The sequence below is a fragment of the Chionomys nivalis genome, chromosome 2 (assembly GCF_950005125.1).
Source record: "Chionomys nivalis chromosome 2, mChiNiv1.1, whole genome shotgun sequence".
NCBI lineage: Eukaryota > Metazoa > Chordata > Mammalia > Rodentia > Cricetidae > Chionomys > Chionomys nivalis.
Genome location: NC_080087.1, coordinates 12,002,285 through 12,025,293, shown reverse-complemented (window position 1 = coordinate 12,025,293; position 23,009 = coordinate 12,002,285). Strand labels below are relative to the sequence as shown.

Sequence of the window (23,009 nt, the reverse complement as noted above, 5' to 3'; positions counted from 1 at the left end):
CTCCCTCCTTCCTTCCTTCCCTCCTTCCCTCCTTTCTCCTCCGGGATAGGAAGGACATATGCTAAGGTCTCAAGACTTTACTAGATCTTCCTAGGTCACTGAGGATAGGTGACTTAGAACAGCCTTTGCTTCCCAGGGTGTTTGTTTTCCCTTCCTGTTTCACAAAACAATGTTTTGTAGTAAACATGTTGTGTTGAAGAGAATGCCAAGTTCTGTGTCTGTAACGCTGTCTGAAAGCAGAAGAGCTGGTGTCACCATCTGGAAGAGCATTATCTTCCTCCTCTTGCTGTCATGGCTATGTGACTGAACAGACAACACTTTGCTGTAGGTGGTAGTGGACAGACTCTTGCTTGTTTACAGTTCTGAGACAGCATGCAGCCTCAGAGTGTGGCTAACATACTACCCTACACATGGCCAGAGGCCCATCTTTTAAACAGCTGGTTCACTGGGCAATTGATCACCAGTGTGTCCCCACCAGTTCAAGATAAATGACATGCCCATCATCCTGATGTTTTGTGTTTCTTGCATTCAGTATGATTTCTGTTGCTATAGTTTTTTTTACTGTTGAATTTAATATGAATATGGGTACTATTTATTTAGCTTTTTTTTCCCCCCTCAGCACAGTATCATGGATATCAGTTGTTAGCCTTTTTTTATTTTAAGTCACATTGTAAGATTATTCTACTATAACAACATGCCACTTTACCATTTGATGAATATTTGATAGTCCCTAATTTGGGACTGTAATGAATAAATCCATTATAAACATTTTTGTGCAAATCTTCTGGGAGATACTGCACTCATTTCTCTTGCATATATTCTTAGGAAAGGAGTTATAGGGTCATGAGTTAAATACATTTTAAACCTTAGTGGAAACTGCCAAGTAGCATTACAAGGTGAGTGTATCAAATTAAATTTCTGCATCAGTGTTTAAGAATTCCAGCAGTTTCCGATCTCACTTCCGGCTCTGTTGTCACTTTAGGACCGTTTTATCCATTCTGGTGGATGTGTAGTGGTGCTGACCTCCGAGTTTAACTATGGTATCTCTAGGGAATGGTGATGCTGAGCTAAGCACTTACCCTGTGTGTGTCAGCTGCCTTTGGTGAAGTGTGTGATTGGATTTTTTTATTGAGTTGTAACATGGAGAGGACTCCATGTCAGATACACATTTTGCTAGATAGTCCAGTATATGAGGTTCATTTGTAATCAGTGTTGCTCTTAAGAAATCTTTGTCCGTCCTAAGACCATGAGCCTCCTTCCTGTAGCTTTAAAATTAGAGTTTTCACACTAAATCTCAGATCTGCCTTATAGCCAAGCTAACATTTGAATATGACATGAATGAAGAGAAAACAATTATTTTTACTATCCAGATTCTCCAGTAATGTGATTCATTGATTTTTTTCCTTTATCTAAAGTTTGTTTAAACTGCATGTAAAATTATGAACTTGTAGTATTGTGTTTGGCTTTTTCCACTTCCTGAGCAGAGAGATCATTTGCCATACATTTTGTCTATAAATATCTTTGTGACTGGTTTTTCCTGTTGTCGTTCTCTTCTCCCTGGAGCTCCTTCTGCACAGCAGCTAAGCTGATAGTCTTAGCATGCTACTCCACCCCTCATCTTCCCATCTCTCTGGAGCCTGAAGTATCTTACCGAACTTGAAAACAGCATATTTCTGGTGCTTCATGTGCCTTCCTCACAGGACATGATAACCTCACCAGAGTTGTTCCATAGCTCCATCTCTTGAGTAGACTGGGGTTAAACACCTGTGTCTTTACATTGTGGACAAAGAAGTAGAGAGAGAACATGGAATTGGAGGCAATAGAGAAACTTTGGATTCAGTTATTTGATTGAAATATTATAGGTGTCAGTGTTAAATAATCTGCTAAAATTCAAGCTGACATACAAGGAATTTTATAAATCACAGTGATCATAGGATGAAATCAGTCTTCCTCCTGCCATTTTCCCGGGGCTGATTCTGCAGACCTGTGGCAGAAGGCATGTGGACCTCTAAACATACTGTAAGTCAATAGCTAGTGAGTGTTCACTCTCTAGGCTCTTAGGATGAATCACTTGTGTTCCTGCCGCCCCAGCTCCTGGTAGCCTGGCTAGCTTATGCTCCAAAATAATTACACGGAAACTGTATTCTTTTAAACACTGCTTGGCCCATTAGTTTCAGCCTCTTATTGGCTAGCTCTTACATATTTATCTAACCCATTTCTAATATTCTGTATAGCACCATGAGATGGTGGCTTATCGGGAAAGATTCAGCATGTCTGACCTGGTGGCTTGCTTCATCGTGTCTGGCCCTGAGAGGAGCTGCCCTGCATCTCGTCTGCCCCCGAGAGGAGAGGAAATGGCATCTGAGCTCACTTCTTCTTCCTCCCAGCATTCTGTTCTGTTTACTCCACCCACCTATGTTCTAACCTATGAGGGCCAAGCAGTTTCTTTATTATTTAACCAATGACCTTCCTCCATCATTTACCCTTTTTCTGTTTAAACAAAAAGGAAAGGCTTTCACTTTAACATAGCAAAACAGTTATCAAGCAAGAATTACAGTTACAATATTTACATCTATTTTATCTTTTATCATAACAAAGGAAAACAGCTATAACTATCTATCTATATTCTTCAACTCCATCAAAGACTCCAGAAGGATATAATATTACCTAAGTAAATGAGAAGTAAGCAACTTACAAAACTCTAGAAATCACAGAGACATCTTGCTGCCTGGACAGTCACCCAAAGTTCCTCTGTATTGTTGTGGCATCCATCTTTGGCCTACAGGCCCATAGATTTCAGCAGTCATTTCCATGAAGCAGGAAATTTTAAAGTCAGTTCAGTCACTATCTGCTGTGTCTTGCAGAATGTCTCGCAGACTCCTTCAGGAATCAGGAACCCCAAAAGATCATTTCACCTTTAGGCAAGTCCAGTAGTCCTCTCTCTGCGGGTTCTTTGTGTCCAGTTTATGCAACAGTCCAGGCAAGAGCAGTTTCTTGCCCAAATGGCTATCAAACTCCATAAGGATCCTCTTTGATGCCCATCTTCCTCTTGAAGCAGAGTGTCTCATTGTCATGAAAAGTCCGAAGTTATTAAAACACTTAAAATGCCATATTTTATAATCTTTGAAAGATATGAAGAATGCCTATCTAAAATATATCTATGTACATCTAGAAAATCTAACTAACATGACTACAAACTTGATTATTATTAATGATTATCCATTAACAACCTATATATATTACATTTTTACATGAACTACACAATCACAATACCTTAATCAATATCAGAAATATATATATATATACATATAACAAAATTGACCTTAAATTTATATCAACAAAGCAAAACTTATACCAATGTAAATTATCCATATCATATCCCCCTTTAAATGTAAAAGAACTTTTATAAACAATATTTGGGAACATGGGCACAGTTTTTTCTTTCCAAACTGCTTCCTGCTGAATGGGGGCACCGTTAATCAGGTCTTTCATGGTATAACCTGTGTGTTAGGTTCCTCTCTGTTGGCAGTTGAGCAAAGTAATTTTTTGAAGGTGTTCACAGCAACCCTTCAGGAGGACGTGGTCCATCATACCATATTGGAATAAAAGAAATCCACAGGGTCTCATCCTCTGTGAAAACAAAAGAAGAAACTCTTTTCCAAAGTATCATATCCTTAGATACAAATTCTGAAGTCAAGGTATTTTGAAAATACCTATCTTGGATTAGTTCAGCAGCATTTATAAACAAATATCTTTTAGCATCTGTTGCTCCTTTCTCAGCATTCAAACAATTCAAAGAGAGCATAATAGCATACAGTATCAAGATTCTCTGTGTATTTTCCATCTTTGTGCAGATTTATTTTAACTCTATTTTGTTTATTTTTACTTTTTGAGATAGGTTTTCTGTATATCTTTGTTCTGGAATAACTCTGTAGACCAGGCTGTCCTTGAACTCTCAGAGATCCTTCTGTCTCTGCCTCCCAGGCATTGGGATTAAAGGCGTGTACTACCACACCCAACTACTTTCTTTCTTCCTTTTTTACTTTTAAGAACTTTAATTTTTAGCCTGCATATATTTTAAACACACTGTAAATTATTAAGACGTTTTCTTTGACTTTTAATCTTTCTTTTACTGTATATGTCTCTTTTTTGACCACATGAGTCTTTAATTTACTGAAGCAATCCACAGTGTCTCATCCTCTGTGAAAACAAAGACCCTGCATCTCGTCTGCCCCCAAGAGGAGAGGAAATGGCGTCTGAGCTCACTTCTTCTTCCTCCCAGCATTCTGTTCTGTTTACTCCACCCACCTATGTTATAACCTATGAGGGCCAAGCAGTTTCTTTATTATTTAACCAATGACCTTCCTCCATCATTCACTTAGTCTGATCTCTGGATATATTACTTAGTATTTAGTTGGCATTCTTTCCTAAATCAAAACCAAGAGTGCTTTGAGAAATTAGGGCCTTGAGCATTGAGAGCCAACATCAACAGCTGAGTGTCAAGAGAAAGAAGAGTTCTAGATTAAGATGCATCCCTCTGTGCCTGTCTCACCCTTCTGGTCTTGTTTCCACAGGATCAGCATTGAGGCCCGCAAGTCGCCCAAGCTGCCACGGGCTGCTCAAGAGATTTCTCGGTCTCCCCGATTGCCCATGCGCAAACCCTCCATGGGCTCACCCAGCCTGACTCGGCGAGAGTTTCCTTTTGAAGACATCAGTCAGGTAGAAGTGCATAGCTGACAGTGACACCTACAATGCTGTCTATAACATCAGGCTACCTGGAAGCACCACTATCCTTCCTAACTTGCCTGTCTTGCTCATTGCTGCACCTGCATGCACACTGTGTGGCCCTGTTCATGTACCTTTCTGTTATTGGACTCTTCCTCCTGGGTAACTCTGACTGAGGTACACTCCCTCTTCACTTCTGCCTCCTAGCCCTGCAGTAACACTTCAGTTGTAGGAAGGGGATGCTGGCCACAGTCCCACAGTCTGGCCTTGCCGCCTTCTTCACCCTTTGTGCCCTGAGTCACCTCTCCATCTCCTTATTTTACTCCCACTCACGTCCCTAAGTAAGTTTGTGCCTTCTCTGTGAAGGCTTCTGCCCCGGCCCAGCCAGCAGATGTGGTGCCTAATCCCCTTCTGATGGTCTTCAGACCCTTTGTATCCAAACCAGGGACGGCCGTATTACCCGTCCTTAGGTCATGAGTCCCTCCAAAAGCTGTCTTCTTCCCATCTGTATTTTACTCACACCCACCTTGAGCATAGCAGTGACTTTTTAAAATGTTCTTCATTTTAAATTGAATAATTGAGAGATTTAAGGACATAATTGTTTCAGTTCAGCTGACATCTGCACAGTCTATCAATGACAAAAAAGGAGAAATGAACAAAATTATATTCCATCACTTTGGTGGCCTTTTTACTTTTAAAGTTTTATTTATTTTATTTTAGGTTATGTTTTCATTATTTTATATAAAGTTGTTATTAATCTCTCCTTTAATTAATTAATTTGTTTGTTTTCTGGAACTCAGTAGACACCTGTCTCAGCCTCCCAATTGCTGAGAATACAGTCCTCCATGCCTACTTTATTTTCTTACTTTTTTTTTGAGATGAAGCCATGCTATTTTGTCCAGGCTGGCCTTAGATTTCTATTTCATCCTCCTCACTAGTTGGAACTACAGACATATATCACTATTCTGAACTTTGATGGCCTTTAAAAAAATAATTTTTTTTAAAACAGGGTCTCCTGTAGCCCAGGGTAACCTCAAACTTGTTGTGTAGGCAAAATGACCTTGAACTTCTGATCCTCTCAGCTTAACCTCACAGTGGTGGAATTACAGGCTTATATGGCCAGGCCATGTTTGTGTAGTGGTGGAAATCAACCAAGGGCTTCATGCATTCTGGGTGGGCATTCTGCAAACTGACCTACCCCCCCAGCCCTTTAATAATTTTTATAAAGATATATTCATTTATATATTTATACGTGCTTGCGTGCATTTATGTGCACCAAGTGTATACATGCACGCATTGAGGCCAGATCCCCTGGAATTGGAGTTAGAAGTGGTTGTGAGTCACCTGATGTGGGTGCTGGGAATGGAACCCCAGTCCTCTGCAAGAGCAGCACATGGTCTTAACTGCTGAACCGTCTCTCTAGCTGCTGATGTCCCCTTCAAACTGAACACATGGACATGGTGGAACAGTGTGCACTCGCTCCAGCACAGTGGACCACCACTGGACGTGGGAGCCCGTCGTGCTCTAGTTAATCTCTCCTGTTTCTGGCAGTGTCTGCTTACAGCACTTTTCATGTTAGCACTCGGTACTAAGTGAACAACAGACAATATGAAAACAGACTGAGATTCTTTCTTTTCTTCCCTCTTCTCCCCACAGCACAACTATCTTGCTCAGGTCACATCCAATATCTGGGGAACCAAATTTAAGATTGTGGGCTTGGCTGCGTTCCTGCCAACCAACCTTGGTGCAGGTAAAGACTCATTCCATTTTCTTACTGCCTTCTTCGGAAATCAATAAAACTTAGAGTTTCCGCCTGTGACCGCTTAGATTAGAAAATGAGCTCTTAAGACAGTCTAGGATTGTTGTGTCTGTCTCCTGACTCTAGCCACTGTGATGTCAGAAAAACAAACCTGTATTCATTGTTTCTTGTCCCTGACCCTTTCTTTCTTTTTTTCCCTATGACCTCTGTGTTATGAAACTAGAAAAAGCACTGGAAGAGTTCTAAACACTCAGCCATTGTGAGCAGATTCAAGTTCCAGTGTCCAGGTTCTTGAATCACAGGGACTTCTAAAGAGAAGGGAAAGGGCATTGAAGACCAAGAAGTTAGCTGGCTGTGATGCATGTGGTTGTTAGCAGTACGCGCTTAGCATTCTTGTTTTCCTTACCTGATTAACATCAGGAGAAAACTGGAGTGGAGCCTGGGCCCAGCCCAGGCTTAGGTCTTCATTAGTGCACCCACGTCACTGAGGCTGGGAAGAGGTGGAAATGCTAGAAGAGCCTTTCCCTGCCAGCTTCCTTCGGTCTTCAGATGCACAGTGCTGCTGCTGCTGTCCCTGCCCCCTCCATTTCCTGGGTTGCCTCTTTCAGTGAGGCCAGGTAGGCCTTGGCCCTTAATCCAGTGTGTGTTCTCTGCACCCAAATGAGATTGTTCTTCAAGAATTCTGTCTACAGAAGTTATCCTAGGTAGACCTACAAATTAAAAATCCATTAGGTGAAGTGTAGCAGTAGCACGCTTGCCTAGCATACTTGAGGCTCTAGGTGTGACCTCACACCATCACACGCACCCCAGATCCAAAGACTGACTGCTGCTGTATGTGCCTACAGATGTTTTTATTAAAACAGCGCTTGCTTAGAGTTTTCAATTTTGAAGTTTTTATTTCAAATAAAATTAAAGCAAAGGACATAAAATTGAATTGGATTTAGTTCTCAGACTCACAAAAAATACTCAGTAAGGCTTGCTACGTATAATATGATGAGGAAATGAAGTGACAGTATGCACTTGGTTTATGCAATAAATGTTAAGTTTTATCACATGAACAGTTTCCTTTTTGTTTACCCGTTCTCTTCCACAGTACAACTCTCTTACCTACACAGGAAATTCCTCACAACATTTCAATGACCTGGAAACTCTGATGATCACAGAAGTGTCCACCTCTGTCCTACCAACCGGTTTAACTATTATCACCTCCATCTCAGTAAACTGGGAACCTAGGCTTCCTAAAATAAAGACCAGGAGAAAGAACTGGGGTGGAAAGTTATTTATTTATTAAATTCTGCTCTTCCCCTGCGATAAGTAGGTCCACAGCTAAGTCACTAAGATTGCTAAAACAGAGTGGTGGATGTCTTTGGGGCCCACGCTGCTGCACTGCGAGCTGGTAGAGTGTCAAGAGAAAAGCTTCACTGTTCTCCTAATCATTTACCCTTTTTTTTTTTTTAATGTGCATTGGTGTTTTGCCTACCCATATGTGTGTGAGAGTATCAGAGCCCTGGAAGAATGGGAGTTACAAGCAATTATAGATTGCCATGTGGGTGCTGGGAATTGAACCTGGGTCCTCTAGAAGAGAAGCCAGTGCTCTTAACTGCTGAGCCAACTCTCCAACCCATTAATCATTGACTTTTTAAAAAAGATCATTTGGTCCATGTGGTTGCTATTGTTTATATTAGAGAAGTCAACTTTTGGATTCCAGAAAGTCTACTCTCCATGTCACATTGTTAATCTTTTCAAATATAACATATAATGTGCTGATGGGCTTAGGAAGTATTTCTTATGTTTAATAATATTTTTCCTTCAATTAGAACAGACTTAGCCCATGAAGAGAGGGAGAGACACAGAGAGATCGAGAGAGAGATAGGGGAGAGAGAGCACGCGCGCAGTATAAAGATTTATTGAGGAAGGGGACTGCAAGAGGGTCTGGCTTAGTCCTTGTTAGCCTCTTTCTTTATGGCAGCCAGTTTGTTACTGACCTCTCTGCTTCCTCCTGGCCCCACCCCCTCCACCACCATCCTCCCCTTCCTCCCCTCTCACTGTTTAGCCTTCCACCCCCTTGTTGAACTTGCATCCTCTGCTGATGGTCCCAGAAGCTCATTGCTGTGCCTGGCCCTGCTCACATTTGTTGTCACCTCTAGAACTATGAGGCCTATGACCATGGGGTACACAGAGCCATGCTATCTGAGACCGACCCTGAAATTTCTTGAAATTTTAACATCACTTAAGAGCTGTATAAAAGCTATATTAAAGGGGACATACAGTAAAAGGGTATTCATAAGAATGATAAAGTTGGGGCTGGAGAGATGGCTCAGCAGTTAAGAGTACTGGCAGTTCTTCCAGAAGTCCTGAGTTCACTTCCCAACAACCACATGGTGGATCACAACCATCTGCAATGAGATCTTGTTCTCTCTTCTGGCCTGCAGGCATACATGGAGGCAGAACACTGTATACATAGTAAATAAATAAAATCTTTTTAAAAAAATGATCAAGTCTCCCATCATTACTACAGGCTACCTAGGTTTTCTCCCCTGGAGGCAAGTAATGTTTGTAATCATTCCTCAGTTTTAAAAAAAAAATGTTCTTCTTGGTTTTTTGTTTGTTTGTTTTTCGAGACAGGGTTTCTCTGTGTTAATAGCTCTGGCTGTCCTAGAACTAGCTCTCTAGACCAGGCTGACCTCAAACTCACAGAGATCCCCCTGCCTCTGCCTTTGGAGTGCTAAGATTAAAAGTGCGCCACCCACACACACATACAAAATAGTTAAAAAAGATTCAATTCCAAACGGAGGAAAAAAACTATCTAGATCATTCCAGGCAGTCCCTGCACTGCAGAACTCAGATGTATGTTTAGGTTCACATTTCTCACATCAAGCACGTGTCAGCTTGGAGCACAGAACTCATCTATACGGACTTCAAGCACGTTGAATGACATCTCCAACTGCATTGACAACTAAGTATCCTGCACAACTGAGTGTTTTTCTCACACCGTACATTTGTTACGACCTTTTGTGATTTGATATTTTGATTATTTAGGATGCTTAGAATTTCACTTGGTATATCCCCTGAGTGACAGTGCTAATCTTAGTTTTGAAGATGTTACATATGAGGATGACACTATGCCCCTTCAGTAATTGTTATTATCACGACCGCTAGCTTACCTGGGACCCCTACTTCATTTGAACTCAGTTGTCCAGCTACAGAGGCAAAGGGCAGGACTGAGTCCAGGGGATGAATGAGAGGACAGATGGCAGGTCCAGACGGGCAGAGGACATTCAAGAAGGCAGTGTCAACAATGGGGAACAAACTGAGCCGAAGCCCTCAGGACAGTTGGGAATTGTAGGTCAGTCTTTGATGTGTACACTGGGAGGTCAGCTGACAGGTCAGGAGGATTATTATATCACCCTCATTGTGCTTGGTGTCCACCTTTTGATGGGAGTTACACCGTTTCCTTGGCCTGGTGTGTCCAATAAAATTTTTTTTTTAAAAAAAAGTGTATGCCACCACTGCCCAGCTTTAAAAAAATGTTCTTTATTGATCTAACAAAGAATAGCTCTTTTCACTGACTCAGAACAGTACAGAACTTTCCACCAAAATTCATAATTCTGTATTGTGGGCAAGAGTGATGAGACTGAATGAAACTTCTCTGACGTTTGGATGGGAAAAGACACCTCCTAAATTCCAGCCTCATACAGAGGGCTCAGCGAAAGCTGCTGCTTCTAGAGCAGCACTGTTTTATCAGGCCAGGCTAGTTAGGGGACAGTGCAGAGAGAGGATGTGGCTGAATACATGTGTCTCTGTGTACAATTTCACAGGAAAGAGTTTTAAACATAAACATTGAGCCAGTAGGGTTGCTCAGTGATTTAAGGCATTTGTGTAAAGGCTGGGCAACTTAAGTTTAATCTCCAAACACTGAGATGGTGGGACAGAACTAACCTCTACACATGTGTCATGGAACACATATATCTGTATGTATGTGCATACAGACAAACATACACAATATCTGACATAAGAGGGATGACAAAAGCTAACCTTGTTTTTACCTGCTTATGAAGCTCAGATTCATCATTTTTAAATTAATTTTATCTTTTCTATTTCATTTGCAACTTAGGCTTTCTTGTAACTGTCTGTTTCTGGAAGTGCCTGTGAGTCCCTCTGCAGACCCCAAGGTGACAGTGAGATAAGGCCTCAGTCTTGGCAGCAGCAGCTCTTTGTGCATCTGTGGTGCCTTGATCCCACGGACGGCACATAGCTCCTGAGCTTGGCATTCTTGGCACTACTATTTCAACTAAATTATCCTTCTGGTTGCAAATGAAGCTCTTAAAGATGTATGATCATTGTAAGAAATGGTTTAAGTCTGAGGTATGTTTTTGGCATTTAAAATCTTGTGGTTCTGTAGACAAAGAATTTGCCAATGCCACATGGTTCTGTATACATCATTGTTAGAAGCTAAGAGCTCCACTTGCTCCTGGTCCAGCCTGTTTGATCTTTCTCCATCACACCGCTGACTCTTTGGCCCTCCGCTGGCATGCCTTCATTAACTGTGCTCCTTTCTCCCCCCAGTAATCTATAAAACCAGCCTGCTGCATCTCCAGCCGCGGCAGATGACCATTTATCTCCCAGAAGTTAGGAAGATCTCCATGGACTATATTAATCTACCTGTCTTCAACCCAAATGTTTTCAGTGAAGATGAGGATGATTTACCAGGTGTGTCACTTACGTGGACTTGTCTGTTACAGTCCCTCTCTTTGTATATTATGCAAGGGGGTAGAGTGGTAAGTCATTGAGTCTGGTTGTTGGCACAGTTTGAAAAGGCCCACCTCACTCTGTAAGCTTAGGAGACATGGAATATCTGAGAGGAAAACCACAGTACGTGCTTTTTGGCAGAAGGGAAACTTGCAGAGCATGGACAGTTAAGGTAGTAGTGACATGTGACAATTCACAGAACACGTCTTGTGTCGTAATGTCATTCCTTGCTTTCTGCTGCTCATATAAAAACCATGACTAAAAGCAACTTGTGGGGGAAAGGGTTTAGTTCAGCTCACAGGGAATTCAGGACAGGAACTCAAAGCAGGAACCTAGAGGCTATGTAAAACCAGAACTAAACTCTGTACCATGAGGGGGGCCTGCTGCTTGTTGTGGTTTTCTGTCCCGCCCGGTACCCCACAGCCAGCAAGCCCCAAATAAAACCACACATAGGTCTCCATAAATTATAAGCTGATTGGCCCATTAGCTCTAGCCTCTTACTGGCTAACTCTTACATCTTGATTAACCCATTTTTATGATCTATGTTAGCCATGTGGCTCAGTACCTTTTTTCAGTGGGGTAGATCACATCCTGGTGCTTGGGTGATCTGGGCAGGAGTGGCAGATCAACTTCCTCCTTCCCAGAATTCTCCTGTTCTCATTACATCATTTCTACTTCCTGTCTGGTTTTTCCGCCTATACTTCCTGCCTGACCAATCAGCATTTATTTCAAACATGAGTGACAGAATACAGACAATTCTCCCACACCAAAACTCTGTCTCAGTGGTCTTGCCTAGCCTCCACCCTTTTTATCCCTGCTTAAAGAGCTTCTCTCTAGAGGCCTGTAGTGCACACAGGGTCCAGCTCCTGAAACCTGCCCTATCTCCAGGACTCGGAGCTTTTGCATTTGAGCACCCTTTCCACCGTGCAATTTATCTCTAACTCACAGAGGCCTAGCTTGAGTTAGAGGTAAACTGTGGGCTTTGAGATTTGGTTACTGTAGCGGGGGATTCCTAAAGGGTTCTGTTTTGTTTTCAGATCAGAATGCTTTCCACTGGCTGCTAGAGAGTTGTCTCTAACTGTTCTCAGTTGTTCAAGGACACTTGAGAAACACTCTCCCTCCCCCCTTTTTCAAGTATAAGCCACTTGTAATTTTGTAGAAACAAAATCTTTCAGCATCAGTATCCACCCTTTGGTGAATGAACTTTGGGCACTTAGGCTTGACACCTGCCCTGCTATTTCAGAATCTCCCGTTTAGATGCAGCATATGCTTTCCTTGGACAACCTCTCTGTTCTCCCAAATGCAGTAAGCAACTTTTTCTGCATTCATTTGCTGCGGTGGCTGTGCTTGCTGTGTGTAGTCCTCAGTTGAGAGGATGGAGAGGAAATAGCTGAAGTCATTGCTTCTTGGAGACCAAAGGAGATCTCAGAGAGATCAGCAAAGGAATAATAGGAAGCTTGAGGTGGGACTCAGATTCCTGCAACCAGAGGATAAGCCCAAGGCCAGGCCTAACCTTTAAAATTTTGGTGGCTGTAGGCTACTGTTTGTGTGCAAAGTCAGCCACCCTATACAGTGAGCCTGTTAGATACAGATGCTGCTCATTTATTTGTTGCCCTGCAGCATTAACACCAGGTTCCAGGCTCTGGGCCTGTGACAATGTACTCTGAGGAAGAGGCACAGCCAAGTCCCTGGCTGAGAGGAACAAAGCTGAAGTTAATCCCACTGCCAACAAGGGCACAGACTGTGGTTCTGAGCACCTGCCCACAGTCACTGTTGACTTCATGATATGCGAAGTGACCACTAAATAGTGAATGAAATGGCCACATGTTTGTATCTGGTTGGCTGTATCTTAAATCCTATTTGAAATGCTAAAAAGCAATAAATAGGAAAAGGACATTCAGTGAATACACATATTTCCAGGGAATTCTTTTCTTTGGTTTTTCTACTTTCTTTTATATAGGCATTTTATGAGTATAACCATTAAAGAGTTCTTTATGTATGATGGTAGTATTCAGGCACGTGGTACCAATTTCATAATGTTCAGACATGTTCATTGAGATGTTCTGACAATGCCTCAGCCCACACTGAGCAGGCAGGCTATGTTGCAGACTCCCTGGTTGGCAATGTGTCCTTCCAGAAATGTTAGCGAAGCTTTGTGAATAGCCTTGTTGTCTCCCAGCAAGGGCATCTCAGTCTTAATAGTTGCATTTTGCTTGCAAAAGATCAGATAAGTCCAGGCATGCTGCTTATTCTGACCCAGTTCCACAGCATTGTTTTGCAACCAATTCTTTTTTCTGATTTTCTTCCAGTTACTGGATCATCGGGTGTCCCTGAAAACAACCCACCTTGTACTGTGAACATCCCTATTGCACCAATCCACAGCTCTGCTCAAGCTCTGTCCCCCACACAGAGCATAGGGCTGGTACAATCCCTGCTGGCCAATCAAAATGTGCAGCTGGATGTCTTGACCAATCAGACAACAGCTGTAGGGGCAGTAGAGCATGCAGGTGATGCTGCCACCCAATACCCAGTTTCCAGTCGGTACCCCAATCCTGGACAGGTGATTTTTGGAGGTGTAGAAATGGGCCGCATCATTCAAAACCCTCCTCAATTGCCTTTGCCTCCACCTCCGCCACCGCCACCACCGCAGGGGCCTCTCCAGCTGTCTGTGGTGGACCATGGAGATCGAGACCATGAGCACCTGCAGAAGTCAGCCAAGTCCCTGCGACCAGTGCTTCAGCTGGCAGCCGAGGGGGATGCAGTGGTTTTCAGTGCCCCTCAGGAAGTCCAGGTGGCAAAGATGAATCCCCCACCCCCATACCCAGGAACGATCCCTGCTGCCCCCACCACAGCAGCACCCCCACCTCCTCTGCCTCCACCACAGCCCCCAGTGGATGTGTGTCTGAAGAAAGGTGACTTCTCCCTCTGCTCTCCAGCAGCACATTACCAGCCTCCCCTAGGCTATGAGAGGATCACCACCTTTGACAGCAGCGGCAATGTGGAAGAGGTATGCCGGCCTCGCACTCGGATGCTCTGTTCCCAGAACACCTACACTCTTCCTGGCCCAGGTAGTTCTGCTACCTTGAGACTCACAACCACTGAGAAGAAGGTTCTCCAACCCTGCACCAGTGCCACACTGAACCGCCTGACTGTCCCTCGATACTCCATCCCCACAGGGGATCCACCTCCATACCCTGAAATTGCTGGTCAGCTGGCTCAGGGACGGAGTGCCACTCAAAGACTGGACAGTAGTCTCATCCATGCCACCTTGCGAAGGAACAACCGTGAGGTTGCGCTTAAGATGGCCCAGCTGGCTGACAGCTCCCGTGCCCCACTGCAGTCCCTGGTCAAGCCTAAGGGTGGCCCTAGTGGGGCAGTGGCACAGCTCCCAGCAAGGCCTCCACCTGCCCTGTATACCTGCAGCCAGTGCAGTGGAGCTGGGTCCAGCTCACAGCCAGGTGCAGCCCTGGCCCATGCTATCAGCACCTCCCCACTAGCCTCCCAGTCGTCCTACAACCTTCTGAGCCCTCCGGACACCTCCCGTGATCGTACTGACTATGTCAACTCAGCCTTCACAGAGGACGAGGCCCTGTCCCAGCACTGTCAGCTGGAGAAGCCTCTGAGGCATCCCCAACTTCCTGAAGCTGCTGTCACAGTGAAGCGGCCTCCCCCTTACCAGTGGGACCCTGTGCTGGGTGAGGACGTTTGGGTTCCTCAAGAAAGGACAGCACAACCTGCAGTGCCCAACCCCTTAAAACTGTCCCCCCTGATGCTAGGGCAAGGCCAGCACCTGGATGTAGCTCGAGTGCCCTTTGTGTCGCCCAAGTCTCCGTCCAGCCCTACTGCCACCTTCCAGACAGGCTATGGCATGGGAGTGCCATATCCAGGCAGCTATAACAACCCCTCTTTGCCTGGAGTACAACCTCCGTGCTCCCCTAAAGATGCCCTGTCCCCAGCACAGTTTGCACAACAGGAGTCTGCTGTTGTACTTCAGCCAGCGTACCCACCCAGTCTTTCCTATTGCACCTTGCCCCCCACATACCCAGGAAGCAGCACATGTTCCAGTTTACAGCTGCCACCTATCGCCTTGCACCCTTGGAGTTCCTATAGCACCTGCCCACCCATGCAAAATCCCCAGGGCACTCTCCCATCCAAGCCCCATTTAGTGGTGGAGAAGCCTCTTGTGTCCCCACCACCTGCAGAGCTCCAGAGCCACATGGGCACAGAGGTGATGGTAGAGACTGCGGACAATTTCCAAGAAGTCCTCTCTCTGACAGAAAGCCCTGTCCCCCAGAGAACAGAAAAATTTGGAAAGAAGAACCGGAAGCGCCTGGATAGCCGAGCAGAGGAAGGAAATGTTCAGGCCATCACTGAGGGCAAAGTCAAAAAGGATGCAAGGGCATTGAGTGACTTTAATTCTCTCATCTCCAGCCCTCGCCTGGGGAGAGAGAAGAAGAAAGTGAAAAATCAGAAAGACCAACTGAAATCCAAAAAGTTGAACAAGACAAACGAATTCCAGGACAGCTCAGAGAGTGAACCCGAGCTGTTCATCAGCGGGGATGAGCTGATGAACCAAAGCCAGGGCAGCAAGAAGGGGTGGAAGAGCAAGAGGAGCCTGCGTACAGCCAGTGAGCTGGAGGAATTCAAGTGCCGCAAAGCCAGTGAGAAGGAAGACGGGCGACTGGGCAGTCAAGGCTTCGTGTATGTAATGGCCAACAAACAGCCTCTGTGGAATGAAGCCACACAGGTGTACCAGCTGGATTTTGGAGGAAGGGTGACCCAGGAATCTGCCAAGAACTTCCAGATTGAGCTGGAGGGGCGGCAGGTAAGGAGACTAGCCCCTGAACAAATGAGCCAATGCTGTGAACTGGAGGAACAAGCCAATAAAAAGCCAGCCAGGAAGGAAGGAGGAAATGTCTCATGAATCTCAGGTGGAGCTAGTTGGTTCAGGTTCTAATTCTCAGAGAACTTTCTGATGTACTTTAAATCTAAGTGATGCATATACCAATAGTCAGATGATTGCATGGGACCCACCCATCCCCTCACCACTGGCTCTTCATTCAGTTGTGGGTGTCTTCTAGAGTTTAGTATTTTACATTATTATATTTTAAAAGAGCATATACTTTTATTTATTAATATTTCTATTTTAGCCATCATATTTTGCTTTCCTCCTGTGTAACTCTTTAGTAGTTTGTGCTACCTGCTTCCCACGGGAGCTGTCGAACCTGGTTACCTCTTTCTGCTTTTTCATTTTGTGGCTTTGCTTCCCCAAGAAAATGCAGTTTGGATAGATACAATATATGCAATACCCCTTCCTTCCTAGCTGTTCATTACCAGCTGTGAAGGAATATTATCCATCTCCCCTACCTTGTATGTGCATATGAGAACTGTCCCCACTTTCCAATTTAAGCAGTAGGCATTGGTGACTGCATTATGTCAGTAAGTGATTCATGACTGAGTCTTGTATGAGTTTTTCCTAAATGTTTTAGTTGACTAGTTATTGTTTGCTTATTTCTGTTTATTGTTAACTCATCTTCCATGTTTTTAATAGAAGGCAAGTCTCCTCTTAGTACAGATCAGGACCATAGAAGACAAGTTGTATTTCTTAACACAGATGGCCTCTGTAACCCTACCACCTCATTTCACCTCTTGAGCATCCTGAGAAGGCCATCCATTTTGAAATTTCATTTTTACTTAATTAACTTACCAAATATTTTTACTGTATGCTGTGTCCCTGGAAGTTTCTAAGCCAAGAATTGGCAGACTGCCCCATGGATCTGCTTAACTCCTTTCCTGTGTTTGTAAATAAAGTTTTACTGAAACACAGTCCTTACTTCTTAAGTTTGCAACTACCTTTATTTAACACAAGCAAAGTTGAGTGATCCTACAGAGTATATTAATACAGGCCTAAAATGTTTATCAGCACTTCACAGGAAGCTAGCCAGTGTTTATTCGGAGTGAAATTAAGAGTATGGAGAGACGTGGAAGTAACTGTTGTCACGTGTCTTTCACAAAAGGGAGAGAGACCACAGGACATGGTGTGCCTGGGCTGTGGTGCAGTAGTCTCGCACAAGCTGAGCAGGGCAAGGAGGAGCATGGTGGAAAGGAAGTTGTGGTGATTTAGAAAAGTGGCCAGGGAAGCCTTCCCTGAGATAGAAAACTTGGACAAAGCACATCTCTGGTCTCTCCGAATGTGAAACCTCCTTTTGTCTGCCGTGGAGAGCCCACTTTATCTCACCTGTAGCCCTTACGTCATCACCACACCCCTCTGTCCCCTGTCCTATAAATCTAGTTAGATCTAGAAGCCCCTCAGATTCAGTTACGTGGGTTTCTAGAACTCTCATGAACGATACTCTCTGCTCCCCTCGGAGTTCGTACATCTGACTGTTTGCTCACTTTCTCTTCCTTTCTTGTGTTTGCTCTCATTTCTTCCCTAGGTGATGCAGTTTGGACGGATTGACGGTAATGCGTACATCCTAGACTTCCAGTACCCCTTCTCAGCTGTGCAGGCTTTCGCTGTTGCCCTGGCCAATGTGACTCAGCGCCTAAAATGAAGAGACAGATGCAGAGGGAGACATGCCAGGAGCCTTTGGAGGAAGATGTGCTGCTGCTACCAAGGACCGGAGACAGCAACAGTAGAAGAAGCCAGCAGGCAGGAGGGTGCTGTTGTTTAGATGTGGTCAATTGTCCATTTATCCTTTATTGCCCCTCCTTTCTCCTTTTGATAGAGTAGTATTTGGAAGCCAAGAACTTGAGGGATCTTGTGTTCTGGAAGGCAGTGTAGCTTGTCTACAGAATGTTTCACTGATTTACTTTTCAGTAACTAGGATGAAGACCTTTGGAAAGAAGACAGATTGTTTTGAGCCTGCTCTTCTTTTAGGCGTAGGGAGTATGTGTAAGTGTTCATTCTTCATGTTATCTGGACTCTGTTACTGTTATCACTAGTGCAAAAAAAAGTTTGGTTTTTTTTTTTTTTCAACATAACCAAAACTCTGGAAGATTTAGCTTCTCTTTTGAGGGAGGACAAAACTTAATTCACACATATGTGCTGCTTACTAGAAGGTACCTACACGAATGAAGGACACATATGCAAATGACTTGTGCTCTGCTGATGGAAACCAAGGTGAACGGCTGCTGTCACTAGTGTGTGTGTGATTTGGTAGGCAGTCCATGAGGCGACAGGCCTACAGCACTCTACAGATACCTGGGTGAGCTTGTGCAAGGACTGTTCTCTCCCAAGGCTGCTGGTGGAAATCCCACTAGTTTTTTTAAAGTCAGAGTCCCATCTGACTTTGGGAGAAGGTAAGAGACCTTAGGCTGAGGCAGAGCTGGGCTTACGAGATTCACATTCACCAGACTGGTCCATCACCAGATACCTCCACTTGTCAAGAAACAGCCTTTGTTCTCCCTACTCCTTTGTTTTAATCTGGAATATTTTACTGTAAACATCTTTCTCTTTAGATCTCATTGCTCTGTCTTTTCAAAAGTATGAATGGGACTTGATTTGAAACTACACCGTTCCTTCCCTTGGCCACATTAAAGTGCAGCTGATTTGAATGCTTTTTTTTCTATTGTAAGTGTGCTCAAAAATCTTTGTGCATTTCCCAGGATATTAAAAGATAAGGATGTGGTCAGATCTTTGTGGGAAGCTCCACAGTTCTCTGAGGGAAAAAAGAACTGTCTTTGGGTGTAAAAGACAAACCACTGGAAAAACCTTGGTAAGACTCTCAGACTTAGGTAGTTGACTGTCTCTATGCCATTCCTTCTGCCTGTAGTATCTTTGCCCAGTTTGCTCTTGTTGTGGGAATACACCTTGGGCAAATACCCAAACTTTATTGTGAGAACCAGTTCGTGCTGTAGCTTTTACCTGTGATGTTGTTCATTCCCAGAGCACAAGAACTGCCCGCTGGCCTTGACTCCTAAGTGTGGGTTTTATTTGAGAACTGACAAGTGGAAGATGCTACAGGAAACTTTCACCTAAACATTGTTTTGTGTTTATTTTTTTCTTGTGTTTGGTTTAAGAATTAGAAAAGAAACTGTTTGATTTCTTTATCTGAGCAAAATTAAATTACTCATCATTCTTTCAAAATTCCAAAGAAATACTAACAAGGACATCTCTCAGCTGATACTGGAGTTTTCCGTTTTATAATTTAAAATATGGGAGCTGATTCTTAGGTGGGTCAGTTGTCCCAGGAAGTGTTGAATAGTGTATTGGGAATGACTGTGTTGGTTTACGTCAGTTTTTGTAGCTTGATGAGGTGTTCCCGTGCTATCATTAGTTGTGCAATATGGTTGTAGCCTCTCAGTTTATGAATAATTTAAATGCAATTCCTTTGTTTTGTTGTCTAAGAGATAGTTATTTATCTTGTTCTTTATAGTATTCTTGGGAACTATTTTGTTACTATGTATTCGTGATTTATGCCCATTATTATTTATTTAGAACAATAGTACCTTTGTAATGACTTATTTGGTGGCAATATATTTTGCTGCAAAAAATAAAGAGAATATGACAGAAGATGGTTTTTGCTGGATAATTTATAACTTTCTTGAAAATTGGAAAAAAAGATCCTGTTAATCCCTTAAAAAGTAAATTCACTCCATCAATATTGATTATATGCAAAATAGGCTATTTCTTTGAGATAGCATACCCCAAGGGAGTATTTCTCCTTATTTTGAAAATTTTAGTTAGCAATAAAAAGTGATAGGACACAAGGAAGGGTGAGGCCTCTTAAACAAGAGCAGCAAAAGAGGGACCGTAATCAGTAATTTTCAATTTTGTTTTTAGTTCAAGCTGGCTTTTTGCAAAAACTGTAAAAGTTATACTTTATAAATTTGCTAAATAAGATTGAGTATGGAGGAAATCATCTCTAAAAGATATTTTCCATCCATGACCTGTGAACTGCAGAATAGAACCGGGAGCTCCTGCCACCCACTAGACTCCTTTCCCAGGCTAAGGAGGAGTGAGTCTCGGGCACCACATGTGCAGTAAGCTGCTGGCAGCAGCAGTCGTGACACAGTGTCACTTAAGATAATGGCTTCTTTTAAAAATTGTTTCATACAGTCAACATCATTTGATTAAATTCTCCTCAAGCTAAGACTTTAAGTAACAGAATTCTAGGCACTTCATGGTTACTAATAGCAATTTGTGAACATCACAGTGTCTCATTGGCTCCCTAAAATAAAAAACAGTCAACTACGTAGAGACTTATAAAAAAAAAAAACCAGTATATTAATAAACAAAATGGGTGTTAGTTTGTCTGGCTCTGACCTCATCAAAACAGAGGTCATGGGTGTTTGTACAGGTACCCATTTGAATCTATATTCTGAGAAAAAGTGGACCTATAAAGCTAGAACTACTCAGAGTTCTAATGAACACAGAAAGCAGAAGCTTTTGCAAGTTGGTACTTTTCATCCACAGCCCTGTTCCTTTATGTAATGTCTGTTCTGTAATCAAAGGTCGGGGGGCCAAGGTCGAGTTGCTCTGTCACAGGGGTGGAGAGTGAATTTGGCTGGAGGTGTCTGACCTCCTTTTGTCCATCTCTTAATTAAAGGGGATGGGGATATGCAAACTTGAAAACTCACTTTTGCTCTGGTAGCCTAATTCAGCAGCTCATCTTCCCCTTCATGAGATTGAAAATATGTTTCAAAACATGGCCTTTTTGTAGGAAAAAAAAAGTTCTTTTTTGACTCAGAGCTGTCTACTTGAACAGAACCAGCATATCTTTGAAAGTTCACCCCTAAAATGTGTTTGGAATCATGTTTAGTCTACTAAAATTATAAAAGCACCAAATCCAAGTACAGTGGAAATCCCTTTGAGTCCCTATGAGTGTGCTCTCTTCAGTGGGCACATGTGTCTCAAATTGAGAGCGGGTTCAGAGTGTCATTCGTGGCTTGCTTCTTGTAGAGCATTCATGTGGAAGAGTCCTTTTTCTAATTCAGAAGGCTTTCTGAGAAAGGCATCTGTGGGGAGGAAACTCCTACTGTCCCTGTGTGGGCTGTGGATGCGTTGACAACGTTTGCTGGGTTCCAGCTGTCATTTGAGTTTCTGGGACTTTATGGTAGCATACAATTGAGAACTCTACACCACTGTGTATCTTTCTCCTTATCTCTGGCTGATAAACTTTGCAGGATTGTGGCTTGTTTTGTTTCCATTTTTTTTTTTTTTTTGGCTTTGTGCAGTTTTCTTGTGACTTTAACTGAATCTATATTTTCTGTTTACAAGTTAATTTTAAGGGGAAGGGTAGGGTTTTAAGGTCTTGTTTATTGTAGATAATTTTCTTCTCGTGTTGTGGGAGAGCATGGGTTATAATTTGAGTGAAAAGGCACTGTATTATTTACCAAAGGTGTATTGTTTGCATTTGTTTATAAATGCATTACTTTAGTACTGTAAATTTGGGCATAATTTCCAAGTTTACTACTATTGCTACTGCTGGCATCTACCTTTCTCCTTCTCTCATCTTTTTATTCCCATAAATGTGCATTGTGGGGTGCATAGGTCACAGACCAAACGAGACCACCAGCATGTTCTTGTCCACACTTTGGGAACAGCGTGCACTGTTTTGTACACATCAGCCCCTCTACCCACCGTGTTGGTTTTTAATTTTTTTTTTAATTCAGCATCTTGCTTTGTTTAACTTTCCAGACAAGATCTGTTGAGAGTTGCCATTGCTTCTCAATGATCTCTCCCTTATTTGCCTGTCTTTGTATGTACTTTGTATACTCGATTGTGCAGGAAGTATTTTAGATGGGATAAATGGTTTGCATTCAAAATGATGTAGTTTGTCAAGATTATTTTGCCTTTACTATTGAGATGGGTTACTCTCAGTTTTTTTTTCTTGATGATTTGAAATTGTAAGATTTGTCCAGCTATTGCTTAATAAAATTTTGCAGATGAAAAAAAAAGTTACCTGTGTGCCAAGTTTGAATTATGGGTCATTTGAGAAGAAACTACATCCTTCCATTGGCATGCCCTTCTGAACCCCCTACCAGTTGCTTCAAGGGTCCCCTGGGAAATGCCAACGTGACTGGGGACACTGGAATGTCCCTGTCATTTCATTGCTGAGAGTGAGAGGTCAGATCGTGTTGTCTACTTGATGGATTGCTTTGACTTTTTATTTTTTCTTCCTTCTGAAAAAGATTCCAGTTAAGAATGCATTTATAGTCTTGAATGATACTGATTTACCTGATTGTGTAACATGATTTGTGCTGCTTATTAATTTTTTCTAATAAATATTTAGTTATATCATGGGGGGGAAACTTAATTAAACCCAGTTTTAAGCCATTTTGCTAAAACACACCAGCGTAACTGTTGACTTACACAACTAATGAGTGCTTGCAGGCCTCCTTTCTCTCATTGGGAGTATATATACAAGCACTTTACAGTGTCTGTCTGCAAAACAACTTGTTATGCTCACTCAGACTTAAGGAGCTAGAAGAACACAAACCTGCACCAACTCCAGTACAACCTAATTAGGAATTGTTCTAAAATCATTATGGGATTGATTATAAACCTGTGCTTTATATATCCAAAAGATGACCAGATGCCTTATACAAAAGCAAGTCTGTCTCATTTTGTTATGAGTGTTCATCGTCACTGGAGAATTCGTTCACAACATCTTCACTTACCAGCCAGCCCAAATCTGGTCTGTCTCCTCTCACCCACCAATATTCCCAACACCTAGTTCCTATCTGGGCCTACTGGAAGGAGCTATGTCCGGGATTTCTAGTACCACCAAACTACTTAGCATCTTTGGGACAATTCAGTCAAGTCAGGGTT

General features: G+C 42.9%; 1 protein-coding gene across 2 annotated transcripts in view; it reads left to right on the top strand.

Annotated features, from left to right (window-relative positions):
• Tulp4 (TUB like protein 4) overlaps positions 1–19,748 on the top strand; it is a 180,847-nt gene extending 161,099 nt beyond the window's left edge. For both annotated transcript variants that reach the window (XM_057756029.1, XM_057756036.1), the window contains exons 11-15: positions 4,575–4,719; positions 6,382–6,475; positions 11,051–11,194; positions 13,543–16,058; positions 17,671–19,748. In XM_057756029.1, coding sequence (XP_057612012.1) covers positions 4,575–4,719; positions 6,382–6,475; positions 11,051–11,194; positions 13,543–16,058; positions 17,671–17,787 — 3,016 coding nt within the window. In that variant the 3' untranslated portion in view covers positions 17,788–19,748. The remainder of the gene's footprint in view (positions 1–4,574; positions 4,720–6,381; positions 6,476–11,050; positions 11,195–13,542; positions 16,059–17,670) is intronic.
• Positions 19,749–23,009: the final 3,261 nt, after the last annotated feature.